Source organism: Notothenia rossii, assembly GCF_949606895.1.
Source record: "Notothenia rossii genome assembly, chromosome: 7".
Lineage (NCBI taxonomy): Eukaryota > Metazoa > Chordata > Actinopteri > Perciformes > Nototheniidae > Notothenia > Notothenia rossii.
In genome coordinates, this window is record NC_136905.1 from 199,671 (window position 1) to 220,093 (window position 20,423).

The following is a 20,423-nucleotide window of genomic DNA, read 5'->3' on the forward strand; positions in this document are numbered from 1 at the left end:
AAACCAAACGCCTGAACCTCGGTCATCGTGGCTCAAACAGAGCAACTCTTCTCTAAACAGGAGGCTACGTTTCCCAAGATAACAATAACATGTAAAAAAATGAATAATAATAATAAATCCACACTTTGATGAAAAAAACATGTTTTATTTTAAAAGAAGTTTTACAAAAACATTAAATAATCTGTTATTTACATATTTACACTAAACACATATTTGAAGTCCTGCAAATGTCAAACAAGCTTCGGCTCTTCTGATTGGCTGTAATCCCCGTCTGCTTCCTCATTGGCTGCTGCCAGCTCAGGGGGTGGAGCCTCGTCCTCTGTCTGCCGGGCCGTCCGAAACAAGCGCATCAAATCCCGAAACCGCCGCGACACCTGGATACACGAGAAGAGTTACTCACACTGTCGACCAATCACAGCGCAGACAGAAAACAGAACAGCCAATCACCTCGCTCGGAGACTTGTTGCCAAGCAGAGAAGAGACGGCCTGAAAAGTGCTCTGATTGGCTCCTTCCTGCTGACACGTAGTCAAAATGACCCGGTCTGCCTCTCTGAAAAACAACAGCCATCGACAACGTTTTTATGATATTTTTGTTATTGTTGCTATTGTTGTTATTTTAGTTGTTATTATTACCTGGTCCACAGGATGACCTTCTCTCCGCTCGCTGTCAGAGAAATATTCTTGGCAGGCTGGTTAGAGGAGGTGAGGGAGGGGGATAGTGGCTGGTTAGAGGAGGGGGATAATGGCTGGTTAGAGGAGGGGGATAGTGGCTGGTTAGAGGAGGTGAGGGAGGGGGATAGTGGCTGGTTAGAGGAGGGGGATAATGGCTGGTTAGAGGAGGGGGATAGTGGCTGGTTAGAGGAGGTGAGGGAGGGGGATAGTGGCTGGTTAGAGGAGGGGGATAATGGCTGGTTAGAGGAGGGGGATAGTGGCTGGTTAGAGGAGGGGGATAGTGGCCGGTTAGAGGGCGGGGATAGTGGCTGGTTAGAGGAGGGGGATAGTGGCTGGTTAGAGGAGGGGGGTAATGGCTGGTTAGAGGAGGGGGATAATGGCTGGTTAGAGGAGGGGGATAATGGCTGGTTAGAGGAGGGGGGTAATGGCTGGTTAGAGGAGGGGGATAGTGGCTGGTTAGAGGAGGGGGATAATGGCTGGTTAGAGGAGGGGGATAGTGGCTGGTTAGAGGAGGGGGGTAATGGCTGGTTAGAGAAGGGGGGTAATGGCTGGTTAGAGGAGGGGGGTAATGGCTGGTTAGAGGAGGGGGGTAATGGCTGGTTAGAGGAGGGGGGTAGTGGCTGGTTAGAGGAGGGGGGTAATGGCTGGTTAGAGGAGGGGGGTAGTGGCTGGTTAGAGGAGGGGGATAATGGCTGGTTAGAGGAGGTGAGGGAGGGGGATAATGGCTGGTTAGAGGAGGGGGGTAATGGCTGGTTAGAGGAGGGGGATAGTGGCTGGTTAGAGGAGGTGAGGGAGGGGGGTAATGGCTGGTTAGAGGAGGGGGATAATGGCTGGTTAGAGGAGGGGGATAATGGCTGGTTAGAGGAGGGGGGTAATGGCTGGTTAGAGGAGGGGGGTAATGGCTGGTTAGAGGAGGGGGGTAATGGCTGGTTAGAGGAGGGGGGTAGTGGCTGGTTAGAGGAGGGGGATAGTGGCTGGTTAGAGGAGGGGGGTAGTGGCTGGTTAGAGGAGGGGGGTAATGGCTGGTTAGAGGAGGGGGGTAATGGCTGGTTAGAGGAGGTGAGGGAGGGGGATAAAGAGGGGGAGATAACAGGTGAGCCCCCCCCCACCTCCTCCATCCTGCTCCTCTTCACCGTTGGACTGGACTCCTCACTGGTCTTCCTCTCCTCCTCTTCTTCTTCTTCCTCATCCTCATCCTCCAGCTCCTCCTCTTCCTCGTCCTCCTCTTCCTCCTTCTCATCAATCAGAGGGAATGAGCCTTCCCATGATGCACTGCTGTGACCTGAGGACGAGATAGGACAGTTATGAGACATTGGGGGTACGTCCTCTACTGACCCAGAACCCTCAGGGTCCAGTTCCCAACATGTCCCCCCAGCACAGGTCCAGTTCCCAACATGTCCCCCAAACACAGGTCCAGTTCCCAACATGTCCCCCAAACACAGGTCCAGTTCCCAAAATGTCCCCCCAGCACAGGTCCAGTTCCCAACATGTCCCACCAACACAGGTCCAGTTCCCAACATGTCCCCCCAGCACAGGTCCAGTTCCCAACATGTCCCCCCAGCACAGGTCCAGTTCCCAACATGTCCCCCAAACACAGGTCCAGTTCCCAAAATGTCCCCCCAGCACAGGTCCAGTTCCCAACATGTCCCACCAACACAGGTCCAGTTCCCAACATGTCCCCCCAGCACAGGTCCAGTTCCCAACATGTCCCACCAACACAGGACCAGTTCCCAACATGTCCCCCCAGCACAGGTCCAGTTCCCAACATGTCCCCCCAACACAGGTCCAGTTCCCAACATGTCCCCCCAGCACAAGTCCAGTTCCCAACATGTCCCCCAAACACAGGTCCAGTTCCCAACATGTCCCCGCAGCACAGGTCCAGTTCCCAACATGTCCCCCCAACACAGGTCCAGTTCCCAACATGTCCCCCCAGCACAGGTCCAGTTCCCAACATGTCTCCCCAGCACAGGTCCAGTTCCCAACATGTCCCCCCAACACAGGTCCAGTTCCCAACATGTCCCCCCAGCACAGGTCCAGTTCCCAACATGTCCCCCCAGCACAGGTCCAGTTCCCAACATGTCCCCCCAACACAGGTCCAGTTCCCAACATGTCCCCCCAACACAGGTCCAGTTCCCAACATGTCCCCCCAACACAGGTCCAGTTCCCAACATGTCCCAACAGTGTTTTATTTTCTTTGGTTCTCTAGCCCCTCATGCTATAATCATGTGTCTTCTCGTAACTATCACTGGCCCCGTGTATCTCCTAATCGATATAACCGGCCTGCTCTGGTCTATCCCACATGCTCCACTGAGATCCAGCATCTAGTTTCAGGGGGCCTGTGGAACTGCCAGTCAGCTGTTCCTAAGGCTGACTTCATCTCTGGCTTCCCCGCAGTCTCTGGATTTCCTTGCTCTCACGGAGACCTGGATTACTCCATCCAACACATCCACCCCAGCAGCTCTCTCCACAGCATATCCCTTCACCCACACACCCAGACCCTCTGGCAGAGGAGGGGGCTCTGGTCTCCTGCTCTCTCCCAACTGGAGCTTTTCCCTCTTCAAGCTACCTCACTTCACTCCTTCCACCTTTGAGTTCCATGCCGTCACAGTAACCCATCCTATACAATGAACCATTGTTGTTCTCTACCGTCCACCAGGCGCCTTGGGGGACTTCTTGGAGGAGTTAGATCATCTCCTCTCACACATCCCTGAAACTGGCCCTCCCGCTGTACTTCTCTGAGACTTCAACCTCCAGACAGGGAAGACATCTGAACATCTCTGTTAACCACCCAAAGGCTCTCACTGTCTCCATCCCCACCAACTCATAACGCTGTCTCCATCCCCACAAACTCATAACACTGTCTCCATCCCCACCAACTCATAACACTGTCTCCATCCCCACCAACTCATAACACTGCCTCCATCCCCACAAACTCATAACGCTGTCTCCATCCCCACAAACTCATAACACTGTCTCCATCCCCACCAACTCATAACACTGTCTCCATCCCCACCAACTCATAACGCTGTCTCCATCCCCACAAACTCATAACACTGTCTCCATCCCCACCAACTCATAACACTGTCTCCATCCCCACCAACTCATAACACTGTCTCCATCCCCACAAACTCATAACGCTGTCTCCATCCCCACAAACTCATAACACTGTCTCCATCCCCACCAACTCATAACGCTGTCTCCATCCCCACAAACTCATAACACTGTCTCCATCCCCACCAACTCATAACACTGTCTCCATCCCCACCAACTCATAACGCTGTCTCCATCCCCACAAACTCATAACGCTGTCTCCATCCCCACCAACTCATAACGCTGTCTCCATCCCCACCAACTCATAACACTGTCTCCATCCCCACCAACTCATAACGCTGTCTCCATCCCCACCAACTCATAACGCTGTCTCTATCCCCACCAACTCATAACACTGTCTCCATCCCCACCAACTCATAACACTGTCTCCATCCCCACCAACTCATAACACTGTCTCCATCCCCACCAACTCATAACGCTGTCTCCATCCCCACCAACTCATAACGCTGTCTCTATCCCCACCAACTCATAACACTGTCTCCGTCCCCACCAACTCATAACGCTGTCTCCATCCCCACCAACTCATAACGCTGTCTCCATCCCCACCAACTCATAACACTGTCTCCATCCCCACCAACTCATAACGCTGTCTCCATCCCCACCAACTCATAACGCTGTCTCCATCCCCACCAACTCATAACACTGTCTCCATCCCCACCAACTCATAACACTGTCTCCATCCCCACCAACTCATAACGCTGTCTCCGTCCCCACCAACTCATAACGCTGTCTCCATCCCCACCAACTCATAACGCTGTCTCCGTCCCCACCAACTCATAACGCTGTCTCCATCCCCACAAACTCATAACACTGTCTCCATCCCCACCAACTCATAACACTGTCTCCATCCCCACCAACTCATAACACTGTCTCCATCCCCACCAACTCATAACACTCTCTCCATCCCCACCAACTCATAACGCTGTCTCCATCCCCACCAACTCATAACACTGTCTCCATCCCCACCAACTCATAACACTGTCTCCATCCCCACCAACTCATAACACTGTCTCCATCCCCACAAACTCATAACGCTGTCTCCATCCCCACCAACTCATAACACTGTCTCCATCCCCACCAACTCATAACACTGTCTCCATCCCCACCAACTCATAACGCTGTCTCCATCCCCACAAACTCATAACGCTGTCTCCATCCCCACCAACTCATAACACTGTCTCCATCCCCACCAACTCATAACGCTGTCTCCATCCCCACAAACTCATAACGCTGTCTCCATCCCCACCAACTCATAACACTGTCTCCATCCCCACCAACTCATAACACTGTCTCCATCCCCACCAACTCATAACGCTGTCTCCATCCTCACCAACTCATAACACTGTCTCCATCCCCACCAACTCATAACGCTGTCTCCATCCCCACCAACTCATAACACTGTCTCCATCCCCACCAACTCATAACACTGTCTCCATCCCCACCAACTCATAACACTGTCTCCATCCCCACCAACTCATAACACTGTCTCCATCCCCACCAACTCATAACACTGTCTCCATCCCCACCAACTCATAACACTGTCTCCATCCCCACCAACTCATAACACTGTCTCCATCCCCACCAACTCATAACGCTGTCTCCATCCCCACCAACTCATAACACTGTCTCCGTCCCCACCAACTCATAACACTGTCTCCATCCCCACCAACTCATAACACTGTCTCCATCCCCAACAACTCATAACACTGTCTCCATCCCCACCAACTCATAACACTGTCTCCATCCCCACCAACTCATAACGCTGGCAATGTCCTTGATCTCATATCCTCAAGGAACTGCTCTACTTCTAACCTCTCTGTAAACCTGCTCCACACCTCCGATCACTTCTTCATTTCATTCTCTCTACCTCTTTCACACCTCCGATCCCTTCTTCATTTCATTCTCTCTACCCCTTTCAAACATAACAACCTCATCTCTTCTAACTCTGCACCTATCCCCCGTATCCTCCGTTCCCTCTCCCCCTCTACCTTTGCCTCCTCGGTGCTCTCAGCCCTCCCTTCCTCTGACTCCTTCCAACTCCTGCCTCCAAACTGCAGAACCTCTCCTCTCTACTCTCTCATCCTCTCTGGACTCTCTCTCTCCTCTCTGGACTCTCTCTCTCCTCTCTACTATCTCATCCTCTCTGGACTCTCTCTCTCCTCTCTCATCCTCTCTGGACTCTCTCTGTCCTCTCTCCTCTCTCATCCTCTCTGGACTCTCTCTCTCCTCTCTACTCTCTCATCCTCTCTGGACTCTCTCTCTCCTCTCTACTCTCTCTCCTCTCTGGACTCTCTCTCTCCTCTCTACTCTCTCATCCTCTCTGGACTCTCTCTCTCCTCTCTACTCTCTCATCCTCTCTGGACTCTCTCTCTCCTCTCTCATCCTCTCTGGACTCTCTCTGTCCTCTCTCCTCTCTCATCCTCTCTGGACTCTCTCTCTCCTCTCTCCTCTCTCATCCTCTCTGGACTCTCTCTCTCCTCTCTCATCCTCTCTGGACTCTCTCTCTCCTCTCTCATCCTCTCTGGACTCCCTCTCTCCTCTCTCCTCTCTCATCCTCTCTGGACTCTCTCTCTCCTCTCTGCTCTCTCCTCTCTGCAGGCTCTTCAGTCCCCTCCTGCTCCCTGGTTAAATGACGCACTGCGTGCTAAAAGAACATTCCTTCGGGCAGCAGAGCGGAAACGGTGGAAATCCAATCACCATGACGACCTCCTAACCTATCAGGCTCTCCTCTTTCTCTGCTTCCATCTCTCAGGCAAGAAGCACTTTCTTTCAAGATAAGATCCAATCTTCCTATTCCAACCCCAAAAAACTATTTTCCATCTTCTCAACCCTCTTGGAGACCCCCAAAGCCCCTTCCCCCTCTTGGACCCCCCCAAAGCCCCTTCCCCCTCTTGGACCCCCCCAAAGCCCCTCCCCCCTCCTCCCTCTTGGACCCCCCAAAGCCCCTCCTCCCTCTTGGACCCTACCAAAGCCCCTTCCCCCTCCTCCCTCTTGGACCCCCCCAAAGCCCTTCCCCCTCTTGGACCCCCCCAAAGCCCCTCCCCCTTCCTCCCTCTTGGACCCTCCCAAAGCCCCTTCCCCCTCCTCCCTCTTGGACCCCCCAAAAGCCCCTTCCCCCTCCTCCCTCTTGTACCCCCCCAAAGCCCCTTCCCCCTCCTCCCTCTTGGACCCCCAAAAGCCCCTTCCCCCTCATGGACCCCCCAAAAGCCCCTTCTCCCTCTTGGACCCCCCCAAAGCCCCTCCCCCCTCCTCCCTTCTGTCAAGCGACTTTGTTAACCACTTTGAAAAAAAGGTTGATGATATTCGCTCTTCTTTTTCTGACTCACCTTTACTCACCGCTGGGTCACCAGACCCTCCCCCACACACTGACCTCCTTCTCCCCTCTCTCTCCAAGTGAGGGTCTTACCCTCATTACCTCTGCCCGTCCTACCACCTGTCCTCTGGACCCTATCCCCTCAAACCTCCTTCAGACTATCGCTCCTGATATTCTACCGTTTCTCATTTCATCAACACTTCTCTAACTTCTGGTCACTTTCCAAACAGTCTGAAGGAGGCAAGAGTAAACCCTCTCCTAAAGAAACCCACTCTCAACCCGTCTGATGTTAGAAACTACAGGCCTGTCTCTCTCCTCCCGTTCCTGTCTAAAACACTTGAACTGTCTTTAAACAACTCTCCTGTTATCTCCATCAGAACAACCTTCTGGATCCGCACCAGTCTGGTTTCAAGGCAGGTCACTCCACAGAAACTGCTCTCCTTGCTGTCTCTGAGGAACTGCACACGGCTAAAGCAGCCTCCCTCTCCTCTGTCATCATCCTTCTGGACCTGTCTGCTGCATTCGACACGGTGAACCATCAGATCCTCCTTCACACTCTCCAAGAACTTGGAGTTTCAGGCTCTGCACTTTCCCTAATCAACTCATACCTCAAAGACCTACAGGGTAACTTGGAGAGGGTCCGAGTCCGACCCTTGTCAATTAACTACAGGGGTCCCTCAGGGCTCTGTTCTCGGTCCCCTCCTCTTCTCCTTGTACACAAACTCGCTCGGATCAGTCATTAGCCCGCATGGTTTTTCATACCACTGCTACGCTGACGACACCCAACTGATTCTGTCCTTTCCCCGCTCAGAGACCCAGGTCGTCACACGCATCTCTGCTTGCCTAGCAGACATCTCTCAGTGGATGTCTGCTCACCACCTCAAGCTCAACCTTAACAAGACTGAACTGCTTTTCCTTCCGGGAAAAGATTGTCCCACTCTTGACCTAACAATCAACATCGGCCCCTCTGTTGTTTCCCCGACTCAGACTGCAAGGACTCTGGGTGTGACCCTAGATAACAAACTGTCCTTCACTGCAAACATCTCTGCTACAACCCGCTGCTGCAGATACACTCTTTACAACATCAGGAGGATACGTCCCCAGCTGACCCAGAAAGAGACACAGGTTCTGGTCCAGGCTCTCGTCATCTCACGCCTAGACTACTGCAACTCCCTCCTGGCTGGTCTACCTGCATGTGCCATCCGACCTCTGCAGCTCATCCAGAATGCAGCGGCTCGTCTGGTCTTCAACCTTCCTAAATGTTCCCACACCACGCCGCTCCTCCGCTCCCTTCACTGGCTTCCAGTAACTGCTAGAATCCACTTCAAGACTCTGGTACTTGCGTACCATGCTGTGAATGGATCTGGCCCTTCCTACATCCAGGACATGGTTAAACCGTACACCCCAGCACGTGCACTCCGCTCTGCATCAGCCAAACAGCTCGCTGCACCCGCACTGCGAGGGGGACCCAAGTTCCCATCAGCAGAAACACGTGGGTTTGCTATCCTGGCTCCAAAATGGTGGAATGAGCTCCCCATTGAAATCAGGACAGCAGAAAGCTTACACATCTTCTTCAGACTGAACACTCATCTCTTTGGACTCCACTTCCAGAGATAGAATTACTAACAAAGCACTTATATACTAATAAAGGGCTGGCTGATCTAAAGCCAGTTGAGTAGCACTTGAAATGTTTGGCTCTATGAAACCTGATGTACTTATATGATTCTGTTTTCTTCAAGTTTTTATTTTGTTGGTCGAACGCACTTATTGTAAGACGCTTTGGATAAAAGCCTCAGCTAAATGCAATGTAAGGTAATGTAATGTCCCCCCAGCACAGGTCCAGTTGAACCCAGTTACCTGGTGGCGGGCTGTCGTCCCCCTTCAGGTCCTTATCACCTGAATGGAGGTGGGCGGGGCTTATCTCAGCATACAGAGGGTCCAGCCTCTTCATCGCTCGGGACACACCCCCTGGTGCTTTGTTGCCGTGGCAATGCAAGCATCCTTTCCTGTGGTGTCTGCGGTTATCCGACCAATCACAGTCCTGGAACATCAGAGTTATTTTAACTTTGGTTAGTGATTTGACTCTGGTTGCTATGAGCAGAGCGCATTAACTTACGTGTATTAAATGATATCAACTGATTTAATTATTACTTAGGAGAGACACTATTGGGATGAGTGAAGTTAGTGGGTTTATGTCCAGAGGGGCCTCATCACTGAAGCTAGCCTCAATGTTTTCACACCTTGTAGTTCCTGTGGGCGTCCATCTTCCTCCTCTGGCGCCGGCTCGTCATTGGCTGGATCTTAAGCCCCTCCTCTTCTTCTTCCAGTTCCGGGAGCGTCACTTCCTCGAAGCCGCTGCTGGCCCCGCCTCCTAACAAGATGCCGACGCCCTCTCCACAGTCTGGCCCGCCCCCTCCTTCCTCCGGCCAATAAGCTTCCTCAAACTGTCCCGGGCGTGCTGGAGGGGGGCGGAGCTCGTCGAAAAATACCCAGAATTCAGCTTGGAGATGGGTGTGGCCTTTCAGCAGTGCGGCCATCTGAGCCTTCAGCTGGAAAACAAATAAAGATGAGCTTTTGAGTGTTTGGTGGTGTAGAGCTAGTGTTGGGTGGTGTTGGGTGGTGTAGAGCTAGTGTTGGGTGGTGTAGAGCTGGTGTTGGGTGGTGTTGGGTGGTGTAGAGCTGGTGTTGGGTGGTGTTGGGTGGTGTTGGGTGGTGTTGGGTGGTGTTGGGTGGTTTAGAGCTAGTGTTGGGTGGTGTTGGGTGGTGTAGAGCTAGTGTTGGGTGGTGTTGGGTGGTGTAGAGCTGGTGTTGGGTGGTGTAGAGCTGGTGTTGGGTGGTGTTGGGTGGTGTAGAGCTGGTGTTGGGTGGTGTTGGGTGGTGTTGGGTGGTGTAGAGCTGGTGTTGGGTGGTGTTGGGTGGTGTTGGGTGGTGTTGGGTGGTGTAGAGCTGGTGTTGGGTGGTGTTGGGTGGTGTAGAGCTAGTGTTGGGTGGTGTTGGGTGGTGTAGAGCTAGTGTTGGGTGGTGTTGGGTGGTGTAGAGCTGGTGTTGGGTGGTGTAGAGCTGGTGTTGGGTGGTGTAGAGCTGGTGTAGAGCTGGTGTTGGGTGGTGTTGGGTGGTGTTGGGTGGTGTTGGGTGGTTTAGAGCTAGTGTTGGGTGGTGTTGGGTGGTGTAGAGCTAGTGTTGGGTGGTGTTGGGTGGTGTAGAGCTGGTGTTGGGTGGTGTAGAGCTGGTGTTGGGTGGTGTTGGGTGGTGTAGAGCTGGTGTTGGGTGGTGTTGGGTGGTGTTGGGTGGTGTAGAGCTGGTGTTGGGTGGTGTTGGGTGGTGTTGGGTGGTGTTGGGTGGTGTAGAGCTGGTGTTGGGTGGTGTTGGGTGGTGTAGAGCTAGTGTTGGGTGGTGTTGGGTGGTGTAGAGCTAGTGTTGGGTGGTGTTGGGTGGTGTAGAGCTGGTGTTGGGTGGTGTAGAGCTGGTGTTGGGTGGTGTTGGGTGGTGTAGAGCTGGTGTTGGGTGGTGTTGGGTGGTGTACCTCGTGGATGCTGCTGGGACTCAGGTCTGGGCCGGTCTGCAGAGCTTTGATGATCTTCTGATAATGTGATGGATTATCTCCAAAGCTGATCTCTAACTGTCGCAGGAAACGCCGGCTGCGCTCAAACGCCTGCTGCTCCTCAAACTGCAGGAGGACAGTCACATCAATAATTAGTTACACGTTACCAACACCTTGTCACAAAAAAAAAGTGTGACGAAGGTCCTGAAATATGTAAAAAATGTGGGAATTAAACATTCCTTAGAATACTTTTTAAAATCTGCAGAAAAAGTCCTAAAAATGCAAAACATTTACAAAATATATGAGAAAGATATTCCCTAAAAAATAACATACTTGAGATAATAACCACGTGTGATCTCTCAGGTGTGACTGTGTTATTTCTAGGTGTACCTGAGGTAATACACCTGAGATAATACACCTGTGGTAATACACCTGAGATAATACACCATAATACACCTGAGGTAATACACCTGAGATAATACACCTGTGAGGTAATACACCTGAGATAATACACGAGATAATACACCTGAGGTAATACACCTGTGAGGTAATACACCTGAGATAATACACCATAATACACCTGAGGTAATACACCTGAGATAATACACCTGAGGTAATACACCTGAGATAATACACCTGAGATAATACACCTGAGATAATACACCATAATACACCTGAGGTAATACACCTGAGGTAATACACCTGTGAGGTAATACACCTGAGATAATACACCTGAGGTAATACACCTGTGCTTACCAGTCCACACTGCAGCGCCTGCTCAGGATGCAGGAATGCAGCGAAGTCTCGGAGGAGGTCTGTCCGATCTCCCAGGATGCAGCGCAGCTTCCTGAACAACAGCATAACTTCCTGTCCTTCGCCCACCTGCTCGAAGTCGTTCAGGAGAGACACAAACTCCTCCACCTGTCCAGGTACGTCCTGCAGCGCTTCACGCACCTGGACACACAGAACAGTCACATACAGATACCTGAAGCTACATGCTACATACAAGCCGTGAAAACTTTTAAAAAAGTGGTCTTGAGTGCCGAGTCGTGTTCTGTTTTCCGAGTCATATTTTGATGCCGAGTCGTGTTCTGCCGAGTCGTGTTCTGCAGAGTCGTGTTCTGCCGAGTCGTGTTCTGCCGAGTCGTGTTGTGCCGAGTCGTGTTCTGCCGAGTCGTGTTCTGCCGAGTCGTGTTCTGCCGAGTCGTGTTGTGTTCTGCCGAGTCGTGTTGTGCCGATTCGAGTCGTGTTCTGCCGAGTCGTGTTGTGCCGAGTCGTGTTGTGCCGAGTCGTGTTGTGCCGAGTCGTGTCGTGTTGTGCCGAGTCGTGTCGTGTTCTGCCGAGTCGTGTTCTGCCGAGTCGTGTTCTGCCGAGTCGTGTTCTGCCGATTCGAGTCGTGTTCTGCCGAGTCGTGTTCTGCCGAGTCGTGTTGTGCCGAGTCGTGTCGTGTTGTGCCGAGTCGTGTCGTGTTGTGCCGAGTCGTGTTCTGTTCTGCCGAGTCGTGTTCTGTTCTGCCGAGTCGTGTTCTGCCGAGTCGTGTTCTGCCGAGTCGTGTTCTACCGAGTCGTGTTGTGTTCTGCCGAGTCGTGTTCTGCCGAGTCGTGTTGTGTTCTGCCGAGTCGTGTTGTGCCGAGTCGTGTTCTGTTCTGCCGAGTCGTGTTCTGCCGAGTCGTGTTCTGCCGAGTCGTGTTCTACCGAGTCGTGTTGTGCCGAGTCGTGTTGTGTTCTGCCGAGTCGTGTTGTGCCGAGTCGTGTTCTGTTCTGCCGAGTCGTGTTCTGTTCTGCCGAGTCGTGTTCTGCCGAGTCGTGTTCTGCCGAGTCGTGTCGTGTTCTGCCGAGTCGTGTTGTGCCGAGTCGTGTTGTGCCGAGTCGTGTTGTGCCGAGTCGTGTTGTGCCGAGTCGTGTTCTGTTCTGCCGAGTCGTGTCGTGTTGTGCCGAGTCGTGTTCTGCCGAGTCGTGTCGTGTTGTGCCGAGTCGTGTTGTGCCGAGTCGTGTTCTGCCGAGTCGTGTTCTGCCGAGTCGTGTTCTGCCGAGTCGTGTTCTGCCGAGTCGTGTTCTGTTCTGCCGAGTCGTGTTCTGTTGTGCAGAGTCGTGTTGTGCAGAGTCGTGTTGTGCAGAGTCGTGTTGTGCCGAGTCGCGTTGTGCCGAGTCGCGTTGTGCCGAGTCGTGTTCTGTTGTGCCGAGTCGTGTTCTGCCGAGTCGTGTTCTGTTGTGCCGAGTCGTGTTGTGCCGAGTCGTGCTGAGTGGTGCTTCTCACCCGCTGCAGGTACCCCTGAGCGAAGGCCATGTCTTTGCTCTCTCTCTGCGGGTCGAGGCTCAGCAGGTTCTCGTCGTACAGCAGCAGCAGCTTCTTGGAGTCTTTGCTGACCTGCCGACTCCCCCTGAGCCGGAGAGTCTGACCTCTCCCCCGACCCCGTCTCCCCCCCCCTCCTCTAGGCCTCCCCTCTCCCCCCGCCGTCTCCTCATCTCCTCCCCCCTTACTGCCCCCCCCCTCTCCAGACTCCTCCCCTTTAGGACCCTCCTCCTCTTCCTCCTCTTCCTCCTCCTCCTCCTCCTCCTGAGAGCCGGCGGAGGTCGGAGAGTTTTCCTCCTCCGAGTCTCCGTCGGCACAAAGTCTCCGTTCAGACGCCAGCCAGGTGAGCTGCTTCATGGTCTCCTGCAGAGAGAGGTCAGAAGTCATGTAGCTCTGTCTACCTGTAGCTCTGGAACTAACTACTTCCTGTCTACCTGTAGCTCTGGAACTAATGAGCTCCTGTTTACCTGTAGCTTTGTCTAACTATAGCTCTGGAACTAATGACTTCCTGTTTACCTGTAGCTCTGTCTACCTGTAGCTCTGGAACTAACTACTTCCTGTTTACCTGTAGCTCTGGAACTAACTACTTCCTGTTTACCTGTAGCTCTGGAACTAACTACTTCCTGTTTACCTGTAGCTCTGTTTACCTGTAGATCCGTCTACCTGTAGCTCTGAAACTAACTACTTCCTTTTTACCTGTAGCTCTGTTTACCTGTAGATCTGTCTACCTATAGCTCTGGAACTAACTACTTCCTGTTTACCTGTAGCTCTGTTTACCTGTAGATCTGTCTACCTGTAGCTCTGGAACTAATGACTTCCTGTTTACCTGTAGCTCTGTCTACCTGTAGCTCTGGAACTAACTACTTCCTGTTTACCTGTAGCTCTGAAACTAACTACTTCCTGTTTACCTGTAGCTCTGTTTACCTGTAGATCTGTCTACCTGTAGCTCTGAAACTAACTACTTCCTTTTTACCTATAGCTCTGTTTACCTGTAGCTCTGTTTACCTGTAGATCTGTCTACCTGTAGCTCTGAAACCAACTACTTCCTGTTTACCTATAGCTCTGTTTACCTGTAGATCTGTTTACCTGTAGCTCTGGAACAGAAAGCACAGACTCCTCGGACGCCGATGACATCACTTCCTCCTCGTCTTCATCCTGAGTGAGATCATCAAAATCCTCCTCCTCTTCCTCCTCGCCCCCCTGTCGGTCCTGATCTTCATCTTTATCTTTGTCTCCATCTTCTTCCTCTCCTCCCCCATCTTCTTTTTGTTCCTCCTCTCCTCCCCCATCTTCTTTCTGTTCTTCCTCGCCCCCCTGTCCCTCCTCTCCTTCCCCATCTTCCCTCTGTCCCTCCTCTTCCTCGTTTCCTCCCCCACCAGCTTCATCCTCCCCCTGTACCTCCTCTTCCTCTCCTCCCCCATTTTCCCTCTGTCTCTCCTCCTCATCCTCTCCTCCCCCCTCTTCCCCCTTCTCTGAACAGGAAGACACCGGGCTCAGTGTGGAGGCTGAACTCTCCCCCGACTCCCCCCCATCCTGTCTGTCCTCTCTGATTGGCCCAGGTGTATTCTGGGAGGTTTTGGTTGGGGGAGTCCACACCATCTGGAGTAGGAGGTACCGAGACTTGGCAGCAGAGCAAGGCATTCTGGGATTTGTAGTTTCCGGGCTGGTGAGGGAGGGGAGGGGGAGGAGGATGCTCTGCTGCGTCGTCTGACCAATAGGAAGGCAGGGCGGGATGGTGGGGGCAGGGAGTGTGTGCACAGCAGCCAATGAGAGCGCTGAGCTGGAAGGAGGCGGGGGTCCAACCGCAGGAGGGCATAGCTGTGAGCTGATTGGCTGTCGGGCTGCCGGGGCTTTGGCCAACGGCAGCAGAGATGCATTGTGGGCTAAGGCAAAGAGACGCCTTTGGGGGGGGGGAGGGGCGTGGCCTGACTTGTTGAGCCAATGGGGGTGGAGCCTGAGGTTGCAGCCGGGGGGGAGGGAGGGGGGGTAACAGCCAGAGGGGAGGCGGGTCTTCTGGATGATCAGCTGACTGTTCTGGAGGAGCAGAGGAACACAGTGTAAGCATATTCAACTTAAGCAGCTAACGTCTGCTAGCTGAACAGCTAACGTCTGTCTTCTAGCTGAACAGCTAACGTCTCAGCTAACGTCTGCTAGCTGAACAGCTAACGTCTGTCTTCTAGCTGAACAGCTAACGTCTGTCTTCTAGCTGAACAGCTAACGTCTCAGCTAACGTCTAATAGCTGAACAGCTAACGTCTAATAGCTGAACAGCTAACGTCTAATAGCTGAACAGCTAACGTCTATCTGCTAGGAGAACAGCTAACGTCTGCTAGCTGAACAGCTAACGTCTAATAGCTGAACAGCTAACGTCTAATAGCTGAACAGCTAACGTCTAATAGCTGAACAGCTAACGTCTAATAGCTGAACAGCTAATAGGCTTGTTTGAGACGAGCTGCGGCTCGCCTCGAAAGTAGACGAGAGTAGCCGATCGCAGCCGGGGGAGGTCTCAAAAAGCTCGCCTGAAGTCGGACAGCTCGGAGTCGGCTTCTTCTTCTTCTCTCGGTTTTTTGGCGGATTGCAAATAGCCTGAAGGTGCATACCGCCACCTCCGGAGTCGGCTTGACTCGGTTTGCATTTATAAAGAATGCACACATGTGTTTAATCGTTAATGTCAGATATGTACTCAGTAAATACATTTGTTCCTGCTCAAGATTAGATTCAACTTTACTGTTATTGCACAGATTACAGGTACTGAGACAAAGAAATGCAGTTTAGCTTCCAACCAGGAGTGAAACAAGCATTAAAGTGAAAAGTAATGTACACAATCTACAGAATAAAATATAGAATTAATTGAATGATGAATAAACACTCTGTCCCGCGAGATTTCAACGTCTCATGTAGGCGAGCCTCCAGAGCAAGTCGGACAAAATGACTAACCATCATGCAACGCACTAGCAAGACGGCGGTTGCAATTGCGCAGGTCTGCTTCGGTCTCCCTCGTCTCAAACGAGACTAACGTCTGTGTGAATGTGTGAACTAACTGTTTTCATTACTTTTTAATTAATAAATTGTGCTAAAGTATGAATGAAACATCTGTGTCACCTTCAACCAGTTAGTCAGGATGGAGGTGTCCCTCTCCACAGGGGGGCGCTGCTCTCCAGGCTGAGCCCTGCTGCAGGCGAGGGAGAGGGGGGGCACCACTCTCTGACTCAGGAACGTCTGGAGGACAGAGTATATATTATTTAATTATCATATATATATGATATAGCACTTTTTCAAGTCTTTACGACCCATCAAAGCACTCCAAAGTCACACACACACACACACACACACACACACACACACACACACACACACACACACACACACACACACACACACACACACACACACACACACACACACACACACACACACACACACACACACCTTGATGACGCTGTGGGGGGGGGCTCTGGTGCCACTCATCTCTCGGATGTGTTTCCTCAGGTTCCAGCGGGACTTGCACAGCAGGTAGGAGCTGATCAGCTGATCCGGCTGCACCCCCCCCTCAAAGTGCTTCAGTGCAAGGACCATCAACCTGCACAGAGGCATCATGGGAAATATATTTGTATGATACACAGTGTGTTGGGTTCCCTGTGACTGTGTGACTGTGTGTGACTGTGTGTGACTGTGTGAGACTGTGTGACTGTGTGACTGTGAGACTGTGTGACTGTGAGACTGTGTGTGACTGTGTGAGACTGTGTGACTGTGTGACTGTGAGACTGTGTGACTGTGTGACTGTGTGTGACTGTGTGACTGTGTGTGAATGTGTGACTGTGTGTGACTGTGTGACTGTGTGTGACTGTGTGTGACTGTGTGACTGTGTGACTGTGTGACTGTGAGACTGTGTGACTGTGTGTGATTGTGTGACTGTGTGACTGTGTGTGACTGTGTGACTGTGTGTGACTGTGTGTGACTGTGTGACTGTGTGTGAATGTGTGACTGTGTGACTGTGTGACTGTGAGACTGTGAGACTGTGTGTGATTGTGTGACTGTGTGACTGTGTGTGACTGTGTGACTGTGTGTGACTGTGTGACTGTGTGTGACTGTGTGACTGTGAGTGACTGTGAGACTGTGACTGTGAGACTGTGTGTGACTGTGTGTGAATGTGTGACTGTGTGACTGTGTGAGACTGTGAGACTGTGTGTGATTGTGTGACTGTGTGAATGTGTGACTGTGTGACTGTGTGAGACTGTGAGACTGTGTGTGATTGTGTGACTGTGTGTGACTGTGTGACTGTGTGTGACTGTGTGACTGTGTGACTGTGAGACTGTGTGACTGTGAGACTGTGTGTGACTGTGTGACTGTGTGACTGTGTGTGACTGTGTGTGACTGTGTGTGACTGTGTGACTGTGTGACTGTGTGACTGTGTGACTGTGTGACTGTGAGACTGTGTGACTGTGAGACTGTGTGTGACTGTGTGACTGTGTGACTGTGTGTGACTGTGTGTGACTGTGTGTGACTGTGTGACTGTGAGTGACTGTGTGTGACTGTGTGACTGTGTGACTGTGTGTGACTGTGTGTGACTGTGTGACTGTGTGACTGTGTGACTGTGTGTGACTGTGTGACTGTGAGTGACTGTGTGTGACTGTGTGACTGTGTGTGACTGTGTGACTGTGTGACTGTGTGTGACTGTGTGTGACTGTGTGACTGTGTGACTGTGTGACTGTGTGTGACTGTGTGTGACTGTGTGTGACTGTGTGACTGTGAGTGACTGTGTGTGACTGTGTGTGACTGTGTGTGACTGTGTGACTGTGTGTGACTGTGTGTGACTGTGTGACTGTGTGACTGTGTGTGAATGTGTGACTGTGTGACTGTGAGACTGTGAGACTGTGTGACTGTGTGTGACTGTGTGACTGTGTGTGACTGTGTGACTGTGTGTGACTGTGAGACTGTGTGACTGTGAGACTGTGTGTGACTGTGAGACTGTGTGTGACTGTGTGACTGTGAGTGACTGTGTGTGACTGTGTGTGACTGTGTGACTGTGTGACTGTGTGACTGTGTGTGACTGTGTGACTGTGTGTGACTGTGAGACTGTGTGACTGTGAGACTGTGTGAGACTGTGTGTGACTGTGAGACTGTGTGTGACTGTGAGACTGTGTGTGACTGTGTGACTGTGAGTGACTGTGTGACTGTGTGTGTCTGTGTGACTGTGTGACTGTGTGACTGTGTGTGACTGTGTGTGACTGTGTGACTGTGTGTGACTGTGTGACTGTGTGTGACTGTGTGACTGTGTGACTGTGTGACTGTGTGTGACTGTGTGTGACTGTGTGTGACTGTGTGACTGTGTGTGACTGTGAGACTGTGTGACTGTGAGACTGTGTGTGACTGTGTGTGACTGTGTGACTGTGTGACTGTGTGTGACTGTGTGTGACTGTGTGTGACTGTGAGACTGTGTGTGACTGTGTGACTGTGTGTGACTGTGAGACTGTGTGACTGTGTGACTGTGAGACTGTGAGACTGTGTGTGACTGTGTGACTGTGAGACTGTGTGTGACTGTGTGACTGTGAGACTGTGAGACTGTGTGACTGTGTGTGACTGTGTGTGACTGTGTGTGACTGTGAGACTGTGTGTGACTGTGTGACTGTGAGACTGTGTGACTGTGTGACTGTGTGACTGTGTGTGACTGTGAGACTGTGTGTGACTGTGAGACTGTGTGTGACTGTGTGACTGTGAGACTGTGAGACTGTGTGACTGTGTGTGACTGTGTGTGACTGTGAGACTGTGTGTGACTGTGTGACTGTGTGTGACTGTGAGACTGTGTGACTGTGTGACTGTGTGACTGTGAGACTGTGAGACTGTGAGACTGTGTGACTGTGTGTGACTGTGTGACTGTGAGACTGTGAGACTGTGTGACTGTGTGTGACTGTGTGTGACTGTGAGACTGTGTGTGACTGTGTGACTGTGTGTGACTGTGAGACTGTGTGACTGTGTGACTGTGTGTGACTGTGAGACTGTGTGACTGTGTGACTGTGTGACTGTGTGTGACTGTGTGACTGTGTGTGACTGTGAGACTGTGTGACTGTGAGACTGTGTGACTGTGTGACTGTGTGACTGTGTGTGACTGTGTGACTGTGAGACTGTGAGACTGTGTGTGACTGTGTGACTGTGAGACTGTGTGTGACTGTGTGACTGTGAGACTGTGAGACTGTGTGACTGTGTGTGACTGTGTGTGACTGTGTGTGACTGTGAGACTGTGTGTGACTGTGTGACTGTGTGTGACTGTGAGACTGTGTGACTGTGAGACTGTGTGACTGTGTGACTGTGTGACTGTGTGTGACTGTGTGACTGTGTGTGACTGTGAGACTGTGTGACTGTGAGACTGTGTGACTGTGTGACTGTGTGACTGTGTGTGACTGTGTGACTGTGAGACTGTGAGACTGTGTGTGACTGTGTGACTGTGAGACTGTGTGTGACTGTGTGACTGTGAGACTGTGAGACTGTGTGACTGTGTGTGACTGTGTGTGACTGTGTGTGACTGTGAGACTGTGTGTGACTGTGTGACTGTGTGTGACTGTGAGACTGTGTGACTGTGAGACTGTGTGACTGTGTGACTGTGAGACTGTGTGACTGTGTGACTGTGAGACTGTGAGACTGTGTGTGACTGTGTGACTGTGAGACTGTGAGACTGTGTGACTGTGTGTGACTGTGTGTGACTGTGTGTGACTGTGAGACTGTGTGTGACTGTGTGACTGTGTGTGACTGTGAGACTGTGTGACTGTGAGACTGTGTGACTGTGTGACTGTGTGACTGTGTGTGACTGTGAGACTGTGTGTGACTGTGTGACTGTGTGACTGTGTGTGACTGTGTGTGACTGTGTGACTGTGTGACTGTGTGTGACTGTGTGACTGTGTGACTGTGAGACTGTGTGACTGTGTGTGACTGTGTGACTGTGAGACTGTGAGACTGTGTGACTGTGTGTGACTGTGTGACTGTGTGACTGTGTGACTGTGTGACTGTGTGTGACTGTGTGTGACTGTGTGTGACTGTGTGACTGTGTGTGACTGTGAGACTGTGTGACTGTGAGACTGTGTGACTGTGTGTGACTGTGTGACTGTGTGACTGTGTGACTGTGTGACTGTGTGTGACTGTGTGTGACTGTGTGTGACTGTGTGTGACTGTGTGACTGTGTGTGACTGTGAGACTGTGTGACTGTGAGACTGTGTGTGACTGTGTGTGACTGTGTGACTGTGTGACTGTGTGACTGTGTGTGACTGTGTGTGACTGTGTGACTGTGTGACTGTGTGACTATGTGTGACTGTGAGACTGTGAGACTGTGTGTGACTGTGTGACTGTGAGACTGTGAGACTGTGTGACTGTGTGACTGTGTGTGACTGTGTGTGACTGTGTGTGACTGTGAGACTGTGTGTGACTGTGTGACTGTGTGTGACTGTGAGACTGTGTGACTGTGTGACTGTGTGACTGTGAGACTGTGAGACTGTGTGTGACTGT

General features: G+C 51.8%; 1 protein-coding gene across 1 annotated transcript in view; it reads right to left on the reverse strand.

Moving 5' to 3' along the window:
* Positions 1-124: 124 nt before the first annotated feature.
* Positions 125-20,423, reverse strand: part of gon4lb (gon-4 like b) — an 88,458-nt gene continuing 68,159 nt past the window's right edge. Inside the window, exons 17-27 of the mRNA XM_079691828.1 lie at positions 16,359-16,509; positions 16,032-16,148; positions 14,017-14,964; positions 12,895-13,293; positions 11,394-11,591; positions 10,620-10,763; positions 9,337-9,645; positions 8,954-9,137; positions 634-1,954; positions 448-550; positions 125-374 (exon numbers count right to left, since the gene is read on the reverse strand). Coding sequence (XP_079547954.1) covers positions 231-374; positions 448-550; positions 634-1,954; positions 8,954-9,137; positions 9,337-9,645; positions 10,620-10,763; positions 11,394-11,591; positions 12,895-13,293; positions 14,017-14,964; positions 16,032-16,148; positions 16,359-16,509 — 4,018 coding nt within the window. The 3' untranslated portion in view covers positions 125-230. The remainder of the gene's footprint in view (positions 375-447; positions 551-633; positions 1,955-8,953; positions 9,138-9,336; positions 9,646-10,619; positions 10,764-11,393; positions 11,592-12,894; positions 13,294-14,016; positions 14,965-16,031; positions 16,149-16,358; positions 16,510-20,423) is intronic.